This window comes from Poromitra crassiceps (assembly GCF_964638095.1).
Source record: "Poromitra crassiceps genome assembly, chromosome: 15".
Taxonomy (NCBI): Eukaryota; Metazoa; Chordata; class Actinopteri; order Beryciformes; family Melamphaidae; genus Poromitra; species Poromitra crassiceps.
The window spans coordinates 16,499,454-16,517,124 of NC_139634.1; the positions used below are offsets into that span (position 1 = coordinate 16,499,454).

Consider the following 17,671-nt stretch of genomic DNA (forward strand, 5'->3'; position numbering starts at 1 on the left):
GCTAACTGAAGCTGCTTTCTTAGCCGAGGCTAACTCTGTCTTGACAGCCCACCAAACTACAGGCGTTCGGCGAACGAGACCCAGACAGGCATCGGGGCTCCGAACCTGTCCTGTTCGCCTCGGGCGGCAGTTCCAGCTTCGAAAGTCATCGAAAGCTAAGAATGTTTTCGCCTTCTATTGTTAGCTCATTCTGTCTGCTAAGTATGGCTTTTGCCGCCGTGCAAATAGCCTCTACTAGCTTATTATTGACCTTTCTCCTCGGCTGAGGAGTTTTCTCTGAGACTGACAGCTTTGCTAGCCGCTAGCCTTCAGCTCACGGTTATGCTCGCGGGTGCGGGTGGTTACTCAGGGTAGAGGCTCGCTTCACAGGTGTGTTGGCTTGCGCTTGTCTCTCAGTTCATTACACTAGCATCAGCTAATTTGCTAGTCATGCTTGCTTTCCTTTGGGTTAGACAGGCTGTGTTAGCTTGCCTTCCCGCTCAGGTAGGCATTATAGCTGCTTACGCTCCAGCGCACGTGCGCTAGCCTACGGGGTTTGCTTGTAGCTATTCACAGATTAGCTAGTAAGCTCCTCTCACGCTAGCTGTAGCTAGACAATAAGCTTGGTTTCTTCGCCCTGTTCTCAGGGTAGGGCATGGAGGTTGCGTTAGCTCACTTCAGAGGTGCTAAGCTTCCTTATTACCTTCTCCCCTCTTGCTTAGCTAGGGACCCATTCCTCTAAGCTAAGAGTGTTCGCCTTATTATGTGTTAGCAGTAGCACATACGGCTACCACCGTGTAGCTATTACTGGCTTCCTCCCCGGACTGGGGGAGCGCTCTGAGATATTTAGCTTAGCGAATACGCTAGCTAGGTCAGCTCGCTTCACACGAGTGTGTGCCGCTTCTCTCAGTACTTACACTTACTTAGCTAGCTTTGCTTGTCTGCTAAGTGTTGCTTTGCCGCTGTGCAAATAGCATCTACTAGATTATGACCTCCTCTGAGGAGTTTTCTTCTGAGATTGACTAGGTTCGCGAGCTGCTGGCTTTCAGCTTGCGGTCACGCTCACTTCCCTGTGTTACTCAGGGTAGAGGCTCGCTTCACTGGCTTTTGCGCAGGCTTGTGTTAGCTCGCGCTTGTCTCTCAGTACTTACGCTAGCTCAGCTAGTGGCTTGTTCACGCTTGTTCTCTCGGGTTAACAGGTTGTGGGTGTTGCTGCCTTCCCTTTGGGCTAGGCTATTGCCGCTTACCTTACCGTTGCACGCGCACATTCGCTAGCCTCCGGGTTGCTTACTGTCTAGCCTGTGCGTCACGCTAGTTTGCTAGCTTGCTTAAACGGTACTCCCGCTAACAGGGTGCGGCCTGCGGGAGCTTGCTACTTTAGTGATTAGTTTCCTGCTTTTCTCTTGTGCTACTAAGCATGGATAAGGGAAAGTCAGCGAGGGGATGCGCCTTGTGTAAGGCTACGTTGGCCGAGTATGAACTGGCACGATAGGTGCGTGTTCTGCCTTGGGCATGAGCAGGCTGCACAGGTGCTTTTGAACCCTCGGTCTTGCAGCTGCTGTGCTATCTTCGAGATAGCTGTGCTGCGTCATATAGCTTCGCTCTTCTTGAGGAGGACATCCCTCCAGCGGTATGCCTCTCGAGAGAAGCGTGTCCGTTGAATCTCTCCGGCCTGTCATGGGTGAAGCCCCTGCTGATCAGGGCGTACAGGGCCAAGGGCCCCAGTCCGAATTAGACGAGCAGTCTTGAGTTAGGTGGGGCCATGAGCCCATACCTTCATTCATAGAGTGGGGCAAATTCCCCAGGTACGACCCCCTAGTCGAGACCGCCCAGGAGGAGGTTCCCGTTAGGGAGGAGGCTTGGGACGGTGCTAGCACCGTCACTGCTACTGCGGAGAAGGAGGCTCGCGCGGAAACGAACGAGCCCTACCAAAAGCAGTTTCGTGGGGTGATGTCCAGGGCCGCAGCTAAGCTGGGCATTTTCTGGGCTGAATGGCTAAATAAAAGGTAAAATTGGAGCCTCAGTGTGCGGACCTTCCTTTTTTCATCATTTCCTGGGCTGAGCCACCCCAGCCCCCTGCACCAGTGCTACAGGGGCGCTCTTTCAGGCATGGCTGGCATCTCGCACACCGCGTCACATGCCTGTCAAGGGCGTGACTCGTGCTGTGCAGACGGTGTGGGAAAGGCCACAGGAGGCCAAGCCGCTTGCGCTAACATGGCTCCTTTGTCTACGATGGACATACTGCCCCCTTGCTGGCGCTAGACATCCAGCAGAGGCGTCAGCTCGCCAAGGTCTGGGCTCAGTGCCAGCCTTCGGCTTGTAGCTCTAAGGACAAGCCCATCGTCCTCGGTGCCCAGGGCCCGGGTTCGGTCGGGAGCTCTCCTTGGGTCCCATTCTCTTCATTGGGGCGCCCCCTGCAAACGCAAGGAGCCTGGCAGGGGGCCCAGCGCACCTTGGTCCATGGCCACGGCCTGGCCTCGGTTTGCAGCGGTCAGGACAAGCCCACCGGTCAGCTCGCCAAGGTCTGGGCTCAGTGCCAGCCTTCGGCGTGTAGCTCTAGGGACAAGCCCACCGTCCTCGGTGCCCAGGGCCCGAGTTCGGTTAGGAGCTCTCCTCGGGTCCCATTCCCTTCGTTGGTAAATGGTAAATGGTCAATTTTGCCCCCTTCGTTGGGGCGCCCCTGCCAGCGCAAGGCGCCCAGCTCACCTTGGCCCATGGCCACGGCCGGGCCTCGGTTTGTAGCGCCCAGGACAAGCCCACCGTCGATGGCACCGTGCACCTGTCATCGGTCGGGATCTCTCCTGCGGACCACGCCACCGGACACCGGCTCACCATCATCGGGGCCCAGGGCCCGACTTCGCCAGTGGGAGCCTACATGGGATCCGTGTGCGGCCTCCAAGGTGTTCCACAGTGGTTCAGGCTGCCGAGTGGTGTTGCGAGCCCGCCGTCAATGGCCGTCTTCGGTCTCGGGCTCAAAAGAGGACCAGCCCGACCTGGCGCATCCCCCGGACACGTCTATAGTCAGAGTTTGCATAAAGGACTTTCCCCCAGCATGCCTAGCATCTGCGGAGCTAGCTGTGTGACAGGTGGGCGCAGCCTCTCACACCCTGCTCCCCCCAAATTCTCCCCCCAACCACGCTGGTCGCTAAGGGGGCAATACGCTCGGTCCCCAAGGCAGAGGGGCGCTCGGGGTTTCTATCACAGGTACCTTGCCGTACCCAAGAAGGACGGTTCCTTGCGTCCGATTCTGGACTTTTGGCGCCTCAACGGGATGCTGAGGGAGGTTCCCGTTCCTAGTGCTTTCCCTTCCCCACCTTTCAATTCGTTGAAGCAGGGGGATTTCTTTACTTCCGTGGATCTGAAAGATGCGTTCTTCCATATCCCCGTGGTTCGAAGGCACAGGAAATACCTGAGGATCTCCTTCCTGGGAAAAGCTTACGAGTTCTGCATCCTGCCGTTTGGCATGTCCTTGAGCCCACGGACCTTCAATGTGTGCGTGGAGACAGCCCTGGCTCCCCTCCGCTTGAGTGGGATTTGCGTCTTCCTCTATCTCGACGACGCTCTCATAGTGGCGGACTCGAGGGTCCGCGCTGTGGAGCATACCAGGGCGGTAACAGATCACCTGCAGACCCTGGGGTTTTTGGTGAACTGGCAGAAGAGTTGCCTTGTCCCAGCGCAGGTTGCAACCTTCCTGGGGCTCGAGCTGGACTCTCGGGCCATGCTGGTGCGCCTCGCGCCAGGCGTGCACCACACGGGGCAGCAAGGGCGTTAAGTCTGGGTCTCTCCGTGTCAGTGCATCAGTGCATGATCATGTTGGGACTTATGGCCTCAGTGGTGGATGTGTTACCTTACCCACGTGGACGTGCAGTCTCTTAAGGTGTACGTGGCCGGGATTTCCGCTTGCATCATGGGAATTGAGGGTGGGCCCATGGAGGGGCTCCCTTTAATCTTGCACGTCATGGAAGGAGCGCGTAGGTTACGCTCGTCTTTCCCAAATGGGACTTGGTCACGGTGCTGGACGGGCTCTCGGGTCATCCGGACTCCGTCGATCTGAAGCTTCTGTCTTTGAAGACTGCGCTGCTGCTGGCCTTGTCGTCAGGAAAGAGGGTTGGTAAAAAAAAAAGGATTGCCCTCTCGGTGCAGCAGTCCTGCATGGTGTTCGCTGGTGATGGACGCAGGGTGACGTTGCGGCCTAACCCTGCGTACCAACCTAGGAATATTATTGCCAGCTTTAGGTCTATGGTCATAGACTTGTCAGCTTTCTGTCCCCCGCTGTTCAGTTCGGACGAGGAGCGACGTTTGTGCATGCTGTGTCCCGTAAGGGCGCTCTCAGCCTACGTGACGAGAACGTTACGCACTTCGAACCAGTTGTTGGTCTGTTTCGGGCAGAGAGCCCAGGGTGGACCCCTTTCCAAGGATCGCTTATCACACTGGATAGTGAAAGCGATTGCTTTGGCATACTCTGCCATGGGTAAGGCACCCCCGGAGGGTATCAAGGTGCATTATACGTGAGGCGTCGAGACGTCTTGCGCATTATTGCGTGGTGTATCGGTGGAGGACATGTGCGCTGTGGCCTCATGGTCCTCTCATCACACGTTGTTAGGTACTACAGTCTTGATGTGTCCTGTCAATTGCTAGACGGTAATGCCGTTGTCACTCCGATGCCACACGATGGGGCATGGGCAGTTGCCATGCGTCCGTTGTTAACCTACGCCTCTCAGGGTCACTCTGGGCAGTGCTCCCTGCAGCAAGGGCGGTTGAAGTTGCCATTAAGTGAGAGCTTGAGTTCGAAACGAAGTAAAACCTTAGGGTTGTGCTACAACCCAGGTTTTACGAGTGAGAACGAGAGCTCTCACTACCCAGCCTTGCTGCGTCGATTGCGCAGTGGGCTGGATGAGTTGGAGTGGGGAGCATGAGAGCTGGGCGGACGTGACGCAATCACAGCGATTGCTAGTGGGTCCCGCGCCATTCTCATGCATACCATGCCACCTACTGGTGGATGGTTGGTTTTATAGAAAAAAGGTAATTTTGGAGTAAAATTAGTTAATCCAGTGGGTGGTCTGGCAGGGATATGGCAGTAAGTGAGAGCTCTCGTTCTCACTCGTAAAACCTGGGTTGTAGCACAACCCTAACATTTCAGTGCATGGGAATCAAACCGAACTCATCAGGGTGACTTAAAAATTATATTTAAAGCTGGAAATAAGGTCCAGGTTGGAATTATCCTTTAACGCTAGTTAAGACTCTCGTTGCGATTCTCCGTGGATGTGCGCATACAGAGAAAATGAAGAGAAACAATAACAGCCGCCCTCGAGCAACATCTGTTCACTTCCACGTCCAGAATGTCCAGAATGATGCGTTTTGTGTCATTCTGGACAGGAAGTGCTGAAATAAACTGCAGAGCTCTCAGGTGCAGGAAATCATGAAGACAGGGTAAAGGTTGCCCATCTGCATAATTACTGACATTGTAATGATACCAAGTGGGTTGAAAATCGGCGAAGCCTCCCGTTAACAATAGTTTATGAAACAGCGAACTTTGCGTTGAGCAAGATAATCTTTACAAATGAGGACCACTTTTATGACTTTCGAGGGGTTTTTAATGGGATTTTCAGAGAATACTTCAAAAGTCAAAAGACAGACAGACAGCTTGCAGACAGACAGGTCCAGTGGTTACAGCCAGATGTCAGAGGTACAGTCTCCTCCGGGGTACCGCAGCTCGTGGGCAAGTGCTGGACCCTCCGGCTCCTTACCAAAATCAACCAGGAAGTCTTCATTCAGAGAGAGACCCCCGTTCACTGAGTCCACATCTACCTGCATCATCACAGAGCCCTCCCTGCAGAGAGAAAGAAGGAGAGAGAGGGGGGAGAGAGGGTGAGGGAGAGAGACAGAGGGGAGAGAGAGTGAGGAAGGGAGAGAGAGAGAGATTTAGAAGTTTGGATTTTGTCATGATAGGATTGCTCACGTCGGCTCAAAAACGTAAATAAATGTAATTAAATGACAGCTGATGGAGTGATGTAATCAGATAACGTTGATTTGGGAGTTAATTATTGGTCTAGATTAGAGCAGTGGTTCCCAAATGGTGTGCCTCAGCACACTGGTGGCCTTGAGGCAAGTCCAGGTGTGCCTGGAGATTTTGTGACAACCGTACACTATTATTGCAAATATATAGCCTTAAGCTATACAAAAAGTTCAGAGTGAATTTTTAATTGACTACATTTACTAAATGGGTGTGTTGCTGCTGCTTTGATGTAGTAATTTTACGATGTTTCAAATTAATTCCTGGAATATTTTAATAATTGTAATGAGTAATATAGGTTAGTAATATAGGTTAGTTGTTTGTTAAATTTTATTTGGAATTACTAAATAAATAAGAGAGCTAACATGTGTTGCATAGGCTATTTTGCATGTACATACTGTGTATATTTATATATACTGTGTGTGTGTATACATATATATATATATATATATATATATATATATATATATATATATATATATATATATATATATATATAAAATAGCAGATATATAAATGCAAAATAGCATATTATTATATATAATATATATACAATATATATATACATACACACACATATATATACACACACACACACACACACACACACACACACACACACACACACACACACACACACACACACACACACACACATATATATATATATATATATATATATATATATATATATATATATATATATATACATATACATATACATATACATATACATACAGGCTTCTTGTGATGTTTGACATGGCGGACATATGTTAATGGCCACTGGATGTGGTGGGACACTTTTGTGAATGGACCTCGTAGGAGCATGTGTGTGGAATATTGATACTGAAACACCAAGACACACAGACTCAGTATTGAGGATAATATCCTTTATTGGATTTACCAGTAGGACAATGTATTGTTGACAATTGTTGACAATAGTGAAGGCGTGAAACTCAGCCCAAAGGAACAGTGTTCACTGAAGCAGGCTACCGTAGTGAATGGGGTGAGCTTTCCGTCCTCTTTGCACAGACATGCTTCATGCTTGCTTGTGACAGCCCAAACAAGCCCAAATTAGGCCGTGAGCCAGTAGGGTTGGTCGCTACCATCTTGGGGGACTAACTTTCATAGTGATTTTTGGCAAGGTATACATAGTACACCCCTACTGCTAGAAAAGATGTGATAGCAATGTTGTTGTTGCCTCCAAATGTGTGCTATCACCCATTTTATAACACTACCAAGCATATTCTTCAGGTCTCCTGCCTGAAATGACATCCCCCAAATTATCATCATGATACATTATCTCCTGAACCATAATATGCATGTTTCTGGTATATTTTGATAGGTAACAAGCTATGCATTATGAATATTACAATATTAATAATTATATTATAACTAATTACTATCAATACAGATGTAGTCTCGGTTTCCAGACGTTTGGTGAGCGGCGCCAACAGCGCCACCTAACCACCAAACGTCTGGGAATTTCATTGTCAAAATCTGTCTCTTCGAGCCCAGCGAGAAGAACGGCCGGCAGCAGACACGCCTACATTTATTATCATAATTGTATTTGGTAGCGGCAATGCAATGTTTCATAGTTCCAATATAGAGCAAGACACTGATGTGCTGCAAAGAGAGTTTATACCTGTTGTTTATTTTACAATAATTTTTCCTCCCCGGAAGTGGTCCGCTTGCTACTGTGAAGTCATCAGCAGGCTCTGTAACGTTAGCCTCGGGAGTCGGGCCGGATGAAACACGTCCTATTAACAGGTTATGTTTGTTTCTAAGTGATTAATATGTTTCTCCGCAAACGCGGCGATGTTTTGCGAGACACCGGTTCTGCATGAGCGTCACTGCCCCCAGAAAGCAGGCCCGCCTACAACACTCATGATTGGTTCTCCGATGCAAGGCTTCCAACAGCACCACCTAACGTTATGAAAAGATTTAAATAATAATATTCTCAGTCTTAAAGTAGTGAAACGGATTAAGACTGAGAGCTGAGTCTAGTACAGATGTAGACTCAGTCTCAGTCTCTATCCGTGGTGCTGTTAGTGGCACTCTCCAATTGTCTGGCAGCCGAGACTACTGTACTACAGTACAGCCATTAAAAAATGAATAATAATACAAAACTTATCATACTTTGTTTTACATACTTTAATAACCTAATAATCACACTCATTTCCAAGTCTTCCATGTGTTCCACATCTTCATCTTTATCAGAACTTTGCACACTCCCTGAGGCGGATGCTTGGTTCTCACAGTCTGCCGGTCTACACCTGAGGCCATTTACAACACATACTGTACATCTTGGGAGCGAACATTTTTCCCTTTCACTCTTTGGATCAAGTTCATTCCAGCAACCACTGTAGCAGAGTTCCCTGGGAGTTGCTCTGCTACTGCTACATTTTTCTGCAATTTTGTGACCAAAGTAGCTTAATTTGTCTTTCTCAGCAATCCATCTGGTGTGGACAGGGCCCAGGGGAATGGTCCAAGGGGGTGAGAAAGGATCTCCTCCATACATAGGCTGCACCCTTGTGCCATCACTTTGATGCATCCAAACAAAGACCTGTCTGCCCTCCCGCTTCATCTCACTTCTCTCTTCTTACACATATCACTAAATGTATTCAGCATGTTTTTCACTGGTTTATGGGTCTTTCTCCAGTCTCTCAGCCTTGAGGTTCAGTGTCTTGCCCACACTTCGACATGTCGACTGGAGGAGCCGGGGATCGAACCACTGACCTTTTGATTAGTGGACGACCTGCTCTACCTCCTGACAGGGCCGCCCATAAGGGGGGGTAAAGGGGTAAGCTTCCAGGGGCATCGCCACTAGGGGGGGTATTGGAGCCAGGCAAAAAAAAAAAAAGTTTTGCAAGGAGTTGAACAAATACACAAAACACAGCAGCAGCAACAAGGCATGCTTGGGCAGGAGTGCTCCTGTGGAAAATAGTGCCATTCTGATGTAATCCCCCATCCGACCAGTGCAGTAAGAGGCAGCAATGTGCCGCAAGGCATCTACTGTATCTATCTCCATTGACAATACCACTGTACTTCCCTCCCAAACAGCTAAGAACCTTGGGGTGATTCTTGACAACCGGCTGTCTTGCTCAGCCAACATAGCTGCGACAGCACGCTCCTGTAGGTTCTCCCTCTACAACATCCGCAAAATCCGTCCCTTTCTCATAAGAGAAGCGACTCAACTCCTGGTCCAGTCACTTATCATCTCTCGCCTGGACTACTGCAACGTGCTCCTGGCCGGCCTACCTGCCACCAACATCCGACCGCTTCAGCTCATTCAGAACGCTGCAGCCCGTCTGGTATTCAACCAACCCAAATTCTCTCATGTCACTCCCCTCTTCCAGGACCTCCACTGGCTTCCCATCTCGGCACGCATCAAATTCAAGACACTGGTACTGGCCTACAGGGCAGTACACAAGTCAGCTCCCCTGTACCTGCAATCTATGGTCAGGTTCCAAACCTCTCAGCGTTCCCTCCGCTCCTCCACCAGTGCAGGACGCCTCGCCCCTCCTTCGCTACGGGGGCTCAAAAGTCGCTCATCCCGATCTCGACTCTTCTCGTCCCTGGCACCTCAATGGTGGAACGAGCTTCCACCTTCGGTCAGGACGGCCGAATCACTGCCGACCTTTCGGAAAAGACTAAAGACACACCTTTTCAGGCTCCATCTGGGCCCTTCTTGATCTTACTTCTTTCTTAAAAAAAACAAAACAAAAAAAACTAACCTAAACTTGTACCACTGTTCCTTCAGAAGTTGTAGTTGTCATAGACTGTGCTACATAGTTGATTGCTCTATTGCTGACAAAAATGTGTTATTGTAAGTCGCTTTGGATAAAAGCGTCTGCCAAATGACGTAATGTAATGTAATGCATCTAGTCTGCTGGAAAGCCAAAAGAAGAAGAAGAAGAAGAAGAACAAGGCAGGCTTGGGGCAGACCATTTTAGCTTGTGGCAGCAGCAGCAGCTAGAGGGACCATTTATGGTATAACACACAACACAGACAGGTGATAGCAAACAAAACAAGACCGGCGATAGCAAAATGCCAGGAGCAAAACAAAAGTCAGGATGCCAAAATCGCAAGGCAAAAAAAAACGGGAGCAGGCAAGGGCTTTAGACCCAAATAATAATCTGTTAACAAACTTTTTTCAGTCAGATCTGAAAGCTGCAGCGTTGATATGAGTAAAGCGTGTGCGGGGGAGGGGGGGCATAGTGGCTGGACCCTTCCAGGGGCACTGCCATCTCTTTGGGCGGCCCTGCCTCCTGAGCCACAGCCGCCCCTTGTTTAAGCTGAACCATGTTGTGCCTCTAGGAGTCTGTGTCTTTGTTAACTGTGACTTCAGTAGCCTGGTATCTCCATTTACTCTAGAATGGTAATAGATGCAGGCTTACTTACACTGGATTCATTGCTTAACTTGTTACCTATCAAAGGGGACCAGAAACATGCATATACTGTAGGTCTTATGGTTCAGGAGCTATCATGATTAATTTGGGGGATGTCATTTCAGGCAGGAGACCTGAAGAATATTCTTTCTTTCTTTCTTTCTTTCTTTCTTTCTTTCTTTCTTTCTTTCTTTCTTTCTTTCTTTCTTTCTTTCTTTCTTTCTATAGGGGGAATCTCACTGAGAGCAATGCTCTATTTTTCAGGAGTGTCCTGTTCACATTCACACACAGATATTCATACCTGGAAGCTGACCAGTATGACCACAGTCTGATCTGCTGGACTGCTCCACTGGAGCAGTTGCGGTTGAGGGCCTTGCTCAAGGGCACCTCAGTGGTGGTAATGAGGGAGGGGCAATGCTGCCTTTTCACTTTCCCCACCCAGATTGATCCTGCCGGTCCTGGGGATTGAACCGACGACCACCACTACCCATGCATATGCTTGGTAGTGTTATAAAATGGGTGATAGCACACATTTGGAGGCAACTGCTGCATTGCTATCACATATTTTCTAGCAGTAGTGGTGTATACCTTGCAGGGGCGTCATGCAAGCCAACAACCTGAGGAGGCGAACTCTGGCGCCACCATGCGGCGGCAAAAAAAATGTGGGGGGTTGGAAGCCAGATTTAGAGGAATATCTAATTTTAAATTAACAGACTGAGCAGGTGTAACCATAAGGCTATTTTCCAAACTGCTCAGCCTCCTGGAAAGATCCATAATCACCAGGCTAAGTACATTGCCACTGCTCAGGCTCAATGGACTTGACAAAAAAGGGAGACCACACGTTTCAACGCAATGTAACACAATGTTTATTTTGGCTGGTATTGCCTTTTCAGAAGGTAGAAATCTTTTCTCTTCCATTAGTCTCATCTAGTGTCCTCTAGAGCAGGGGTTCCCAACATTTTTTGTGCCAAGGACCGGTAGATACATGGAAAGAAAGGTTGCGGACCGGTTGTCAATTTGAATGGTTTTAGTTACATAATGTATTTACTCACCAGGTGGCGACAAAGGGTAAATAACAGCCTTTTGTGTTGTACTGTATGTAGCCTAGCCTATACAGTATTTATGTTTTTGTTTTAACTACAAACAGAAATAAACGTCAACTTGAAACTATATGTTTCAACTACCAAACACAGCCTATAATATTATCGCCTATGTTTATATATATATATATAAAAAAAAAAAACTCTCAAAAATGGGCATGACGCTTCTGATACCTTGCCAAAATCACTATGAAAGTTAGTCCCCCAAGATGGTACCCGTGGCCCAAATTTGGGCCCTGGCTCATGGCCTAAATGCACATTGCTCGATTAATAGTTTATAGTGAAGGACTCAAGATGTGTGTGTTGAAGCTAATGAGACCTTAAAACATCATCCCTAGACTACCAGCGAAGCTAAATGCCAAATTAGTGATAAACACATTCGAGATCCAACTAGGCCCGCCCACTTCTTGCGTAGGCCCATCCAATCACGAGACTTAACACACCTAAACTTTCGTCATGTAAACACTCATTCTGATCACTTTCTTTGGTTGGACTCTCTTGTCTCTTTGTGCAGACGCTCATGTATTTGGTGTAAGTAACGTCAAATACGTTTGCTATTTTTTCAGGAGAATTTCAGAAAAACTGATCCCTGATGGGAAATTGAGTCATGCTACAGGAACAGGGTGTGCTTGTTATTTACCCGGGGTGCTTGGGTTGGTGTTGGTGGTGCAGCCTGTTTTTATATCAAGTGCTGACTTCGCCTCTGGGCCAGTTTTGGTGTATCTCGGTGAAAATTACAAAATGGTGCCAATCATTGGTGTGGGGAAAAAAAGGTGTTTTTTCTGACTCTAAGTTAAGTTACCGTAGTTAAGTTAAGATGATGTTGTGATCAAACTGTTGCTTCATCAGAAAGAACAGCAGAATCAACAGGAGGCAGGACACTGCTTTGAGTCTTTGAACCTTTTTAACCGCTTGTTGGCACCACTGCGCTAAACAAGCTGCTACCATTTTGATGTAGAAGTAAAAACGGTATGCTAGGCTGAGACTGAAAGGAAGTTGACAAAGTTCACTAGACTATTCACCCCACCCCCCCCTCCCGCCTGATGGAACCTGCAAGCTCTTGTTTAGGACACATTTCGACTCGGCCTAAGAACCGCCAAGCCAATCACAACCCCTTTCTAATACTCTTCTGATTGGTCAATCACAGCATTCTACATCTGTTATTTTTGTATAGCAAACCGCTGCTAGCAGACCGTTGCTAACACTGTTCTGATATACTCTGGTGGACCATGTCCAATCATATCAGTCCACAGAAAGAAGTCCTGCATCACCCTGTCGGGGTTTATTTGGCGATAATGAGCGGCTCGCTGTGACAGCTGATCTGAAACCAGCTGATCAGTAAAGTAGCAGTGTCTGTTGACACGTTTCGTTGAGGCATTTTGGACTACATCCGTTGGTAATAGAGAGCCGCAGGAACAGGGGCGGCTCCAGGATTTCAGTTTTGGGTGGGCTCAACAAATGTAGGCTGGGCCCATCTTGGCGGCACCCGATTTGGCGGCACCCTTAGGGTGCCGCCAAAAAAAATTTGGAGGTCTTTTTTTTTTACATTTTTAGCGATATTTAGAGGAATATCTCATTTAAATTAATGATTTGAGGGCTTTTTTTGACCTTTTTTAGCTACACTGTACATTACAACAACAACTGAAGCGCCAAATTTAACTCCCGTCAGTACTTGAAATCTAATATAACAGTTTTATTTTTCTTTTATTGTTAGAAAGAGTCAGGAAACGTTTTTGTGTGTTTATTTTGTATTCAAATGTTCGTTTTAAAAATTAATTAATTAAAAAAACATATATATATATTAAAAAAAAAAAAAAAAAAAAAAAAAATCTGATTGGGCCTGGGGAAAAAGTGGGTGGGCCTAGGCCCGCCAGGCCCAATACTGGAGCCGCGCCTGCGCAGGAATGAGTCCGGAAAACATCGATGCTAACACTTCCGGGTTCTTCAGTGTTTCTGCCTATGGGATTTTTGAATGGGTTTTTGGCGCGATGCTTCAAGGTCTGTGGTTAACGGAGGCTTATTCAAACGCGAACCAGTGTTCAGCAGGATAATCTTCACACATGAGGACCACTTTTATTAGTTTTGAAGCTTTTACGTGCCGTTAAAAGGGCGGCTAGCTAGCAAACGGGTAAATGAGACTACACTGTTGAGTCGACAGGGATATTATATGTCAATAACGAACACGGAAATTATTTTTACCTCACCTGGTTCAGCCCGGGTTATCAGTGCACAGCAGGGCACACATCAACAACACTCCAGGTTGAATTTGGCCGTGGTGACGTGACGTGCAAGCCTATGCGACACTGTGTGTAGTAGCATGAGCTTTTTACTTCTAGGGCTCGCATTTACGCTTCAAAACTCATGAAAGTGGTCCTCATGTGTGAAGATTATCTCGCTGAACACAGGTTCGCGTTTGAATAAGCTTGCGTTGCCCACAGACCTTATTTAAAGCATCGCGCCAAAAACCCATTCAGAAATCCCATAGGCAGAAACAGTGAAGAACCGGGTTCCGTCTACCAAAATACGTCATCCCTGCGGTACTCTATGCCCCCCTGTAAATAGTAATTGAACTGAGAGATTACAGACTCATTCACATTTGCAAATTGGTCTGGTCTGGCGATGTCAGGCTACTGCTGTGTACTGTAGGACTGGCAGTAGGCTACTTACTGGATCATGTCTGGGTAGAACTGTTTGTCCCAGCCGCTGTACAGAGACGTGGTGACATAAAGCCTCTGACCATCCAGACTCAACTGTAACATTTGAGGACTGCCAGGAATACGCTTTCCCTGAGAGACAGACAGACAAACAGACAGGCAGGCAGACAGGCAGGCAGGCAGGCAGACAGACAGACAGACAGGCAGAAGGGCAGGCAGACAAACAAAATGGTTATCGAAAGCTTCTGCTACTGGTCTGATTTGTTGTTTAGCTTCTCTTCAGTCATTTTCATTTGTGATAGACCACAAAGTTCTGACGCACCTTGATGATGCGTGGGGGCGGTTGGGGCTGGTTCTCTGGGTCTTCCAGCACTCTGACTGGACCGTCGTTAACGATACTGCCTCCAAGAAACACCTGGAACAAACGAGCACATGTGACACCCTGAGCTGTTCTGATGACAGACTTGCTAAAACACTGCAGAAGCTTTGAGAACTTCACAGTTATTGAGATTGAGATATGTAGGGGCGGCTGTGGCTCAGGAGGTAGAGCGGGTTGTCCACTAATCAGAAGGTCGGTGGTTCGATCCCCGGCTCCTCCAGTCCGCATGTCGAAGTGTCCTTGGGCAAGACACTGAACCCCGAATTGCTCCCGATGGCTGTGCTAGCACCCCGACCCGCCCCCCCTCCACCAAGCTCTCAGCCCCTACCCCAAGTGCTGTCCCCCAAGCGTCGACAGGCCCCATCCCCGCCCGCTCGAATAGAGACAAGCTCTCAGCCCCTACCCCAACAGCCCCCCCGACCTGCCCCCCTCTCCAAGCATCGACCGGCTGGTCCGATAGAGACAAGGTCTCACAGCAGCCTGGCAATAAAACTGTCCACGGCGTAAACACTGTCTACCACACTATTCCTGCTCTGATTACGCAGAGGCAAAACACCTTCCCCTCAGGTTTAGCACGATCTAAACCAAACTTAATCTCCATCCCCCTTGAATCCATCCCCTTTGAAAATCAAACATTCCCCAAAACTGTCAAAGCCGCACTTTTCAATGTGAGATCACTGTCAAATAAATCTCTCCTCATCAGTGACCTGATTACCAGTTATAATCTGGACTTAATGTTCCTCACAGAGACCTGGCTTGATCTGAATAACAGAGTGGCTGTTCTTTTCCAGTCCATTCCATAATTTAACTCCTTTAACTGTAATACATATTTGCATTGCATTTGTTCTAGTTTTTGTTCTTGTAGTTGTAAACTTGTGGTCTTGGAAAATGACAAAAAAGGTGACGTCAGGATTTGAGGAGTTGGGAGTGAGAATGGGTTGAACAGAGAAGCGCTGACACTGTCAGTCATGATGTCTAAAGGATATTTGGCTCCGCCCTCTTTACTTTATTTGATTTCCACAAATGTAAACAATGAAATCTAGAAACAACAGATTTAAAGAAGAAACTTCTTTGCAGTCCTCAAGGTAAAACACATTGTGGTAAAATAATACAGTATATTTTAAAGTGATATTTCTAAAACTTCCTGAAGCTGCCGGCAGTGCAGACAGGAAACAGCAGCAGTAAGCACGAAGTGAGATGAGTAAACACAGGAAGTGAGTGTTGCTCTCAGCAGACCTGGCCGACCAATCGCGGGTTCCTCCTGTCGGTGATGTCATACTGTCTGATGTCACCATGCAGCCAATTACTGAAGTAGAGGAAACGGTCATCCAGTGAGAGCAGGATGTCTGTGATCAGACCTACAGACAGACAGACAGACAGACAGACAGACAGACAGGAGACCAGTCAGTCAGTCAGTCACTCAATCAGTAAGACTGACAAACGCTTTTCAGACATGCATTGAACTCCTAAAAATATCCAGACGTAACTCGGATGGGGTTCATGTGTGGAACACTACTCTGGAGCCCCTGGAGGTGGTGGTGGAGAGGAGGATGCTGGAGAAAGTGCTCAAAATAATGGACAATGTGACACACCCCCTACACGACCTACTGACTGGACAACAGAGTGTGTTCAGTCAGAGGCTCCGGCAGCTCCCCTGCACTAAAGAGCGTTACAGGAGCTCTTTTGTGCCCACTGCAATAAGCATGTATAATAAGTCACATACATGCAGGGAGAGCAGACTCCTCCTTTCACTCCCTCTCCCTCTCTCCTCCACACCCCTCCCATAGATACGCTGGTGTGTACCCTCATTTCATCATTGCTGTTGCTGTATGTCACTTTATAATGATGTTGCACAATGTCCATTTTGGCCACATAGAACATGTGTGCTTACTGCTGTAAATTACAGGTGCAATTTCTTATCTTATTTTATTTAACTTTATTGTAGATAGGGTAACTTAAATGCTGTGCTTTCTTTACATGTTTCTGACATGGTTTCTATGTCTGACATATTTTTGACTAGACTCTTTTCTCTTGTGTGTTTTACTGAGATGACCACAAGCAACTCTTTGTTTGTTTTCGGCTTATGAGGTGCTGTGTGAAATCACTGCGCCTGGCAGCCATGTTTGGAAAGTAGTTCCAACTATCTATTTACCTTCGAAAATGACCGTTTCTCTGCATTTTGGATTATTATTTCATCACGAGTCACAACATGTAATACAGCTTTTTGGTGCTGTTGGAATGTGTGTTTTTGGTGACTTGAACGGGGGTATGGAGCTGTACCGGTAACTCCCATTCAATTGTGAATCTAACTAACTGGAGGGCTGTACCTCACAGTGGACTGCACGGAGAGTGACGGTAAAGGCATTGTTTATCTTGTTTATGTATGGGCCTATCCCTTTTACATTACCACGACCACTATTTGGCAGCTCAATAACCATATATATATATAACCATTATAAATATAGGGCAGCTCACTATTTGGCACATTGCAAGCTTTGCCCACGTTTTCTAACCCTATCGCCAGAATAACGTTTTTTTTTTTCATGGAGTGAAGAATTGCTTTCTGAGAAAATAACTCTGATGTAGTCTACGTTGAAAAAGGTAATTAAAAGTCTGTGTCCCGTAAACACTGCAATTTCCACAGCACAATTTCTACTAGATCATGCACAAAAAATACTTTGTAGATATACGAATGTTTCATGAAAATATGTTGGTGTGTGTGTGTGTGTGTGTGTGTGTGTGTGTGTGTGTGTGTGTGTGACTCACTAGGCATCTCAGGCAGAACCCATCCCTCCACCTTCTTACTGGGAACCTTGATGACTCTCTCTGCCGCCCAGTCTCCTTTCTGAGGACACAAAACACAAACTGTTTTAATACTCACCGCTAACCTTAACCCAGACCAGACCAGAGTTGACCGGAATGGGTAGCTAACCCTAACCCTGGAGCGTCAGTGGGATAGGAACCCTGAACCCTGCAGTACTGACTGGAGTCTAACTGGGATAGACTTCCTGAGACGGCTGAGGTCCTTCAACGTCTGCCGGACCATGCTGAGGATGTTCTATGAGAGATGGGCGAAAATACATCATAAAGTATTTTGATACAAATTACAAATACTTGCTCAAAAAATGTATCACAATACAAATACAAAATACCTG

General features: G+C 47.5%; 1 protein-coding gene across 1 annotated transcript in view; it reads right to left on the reverse strand.

Annotated features, from left to right (window-relative positions):
* Nucleotides 1-5,573: 5,573 nt before the first annotated feature.
* The window catches only part of LOC310790718 (methanethiol oxidase-like), an 80,591-nt gene continuing 68,493 nt past the window's right edge, over nucleotides 5,574-17,671 (reverse strand). Inside the window, exons 8-12 of the mRNA XM_083652457.1 lie at nucleotides 17,283-17,361; nucleotides 15,753-15,874; nucleotides 14,460-14,552; nucleotides 14,151-14,269; nucleotides 5,574-5,809 (exon numbers count right to left, since the gene is read on the reverse strand). Coding sequence (XP_083508583.1) covers nucleotides 5,647-5,809; nucleotides 14,151-14,269; nucleotides 14,460-14,552; nucleotides 15,753-15,874; nucleotides 17,283-17,361 — 576 coding nt within the window. The 3' untranslated portion in view covers nucleotides 5,574-5,646. The remainder of the gene's footprint in view (nucleotides 5,810-14,150; nucleotides 14,270-14,459; nucleotides 14,553-15,752; nucleotides 15,875-17,282; nucleotides 17,362-17,671) is intronic.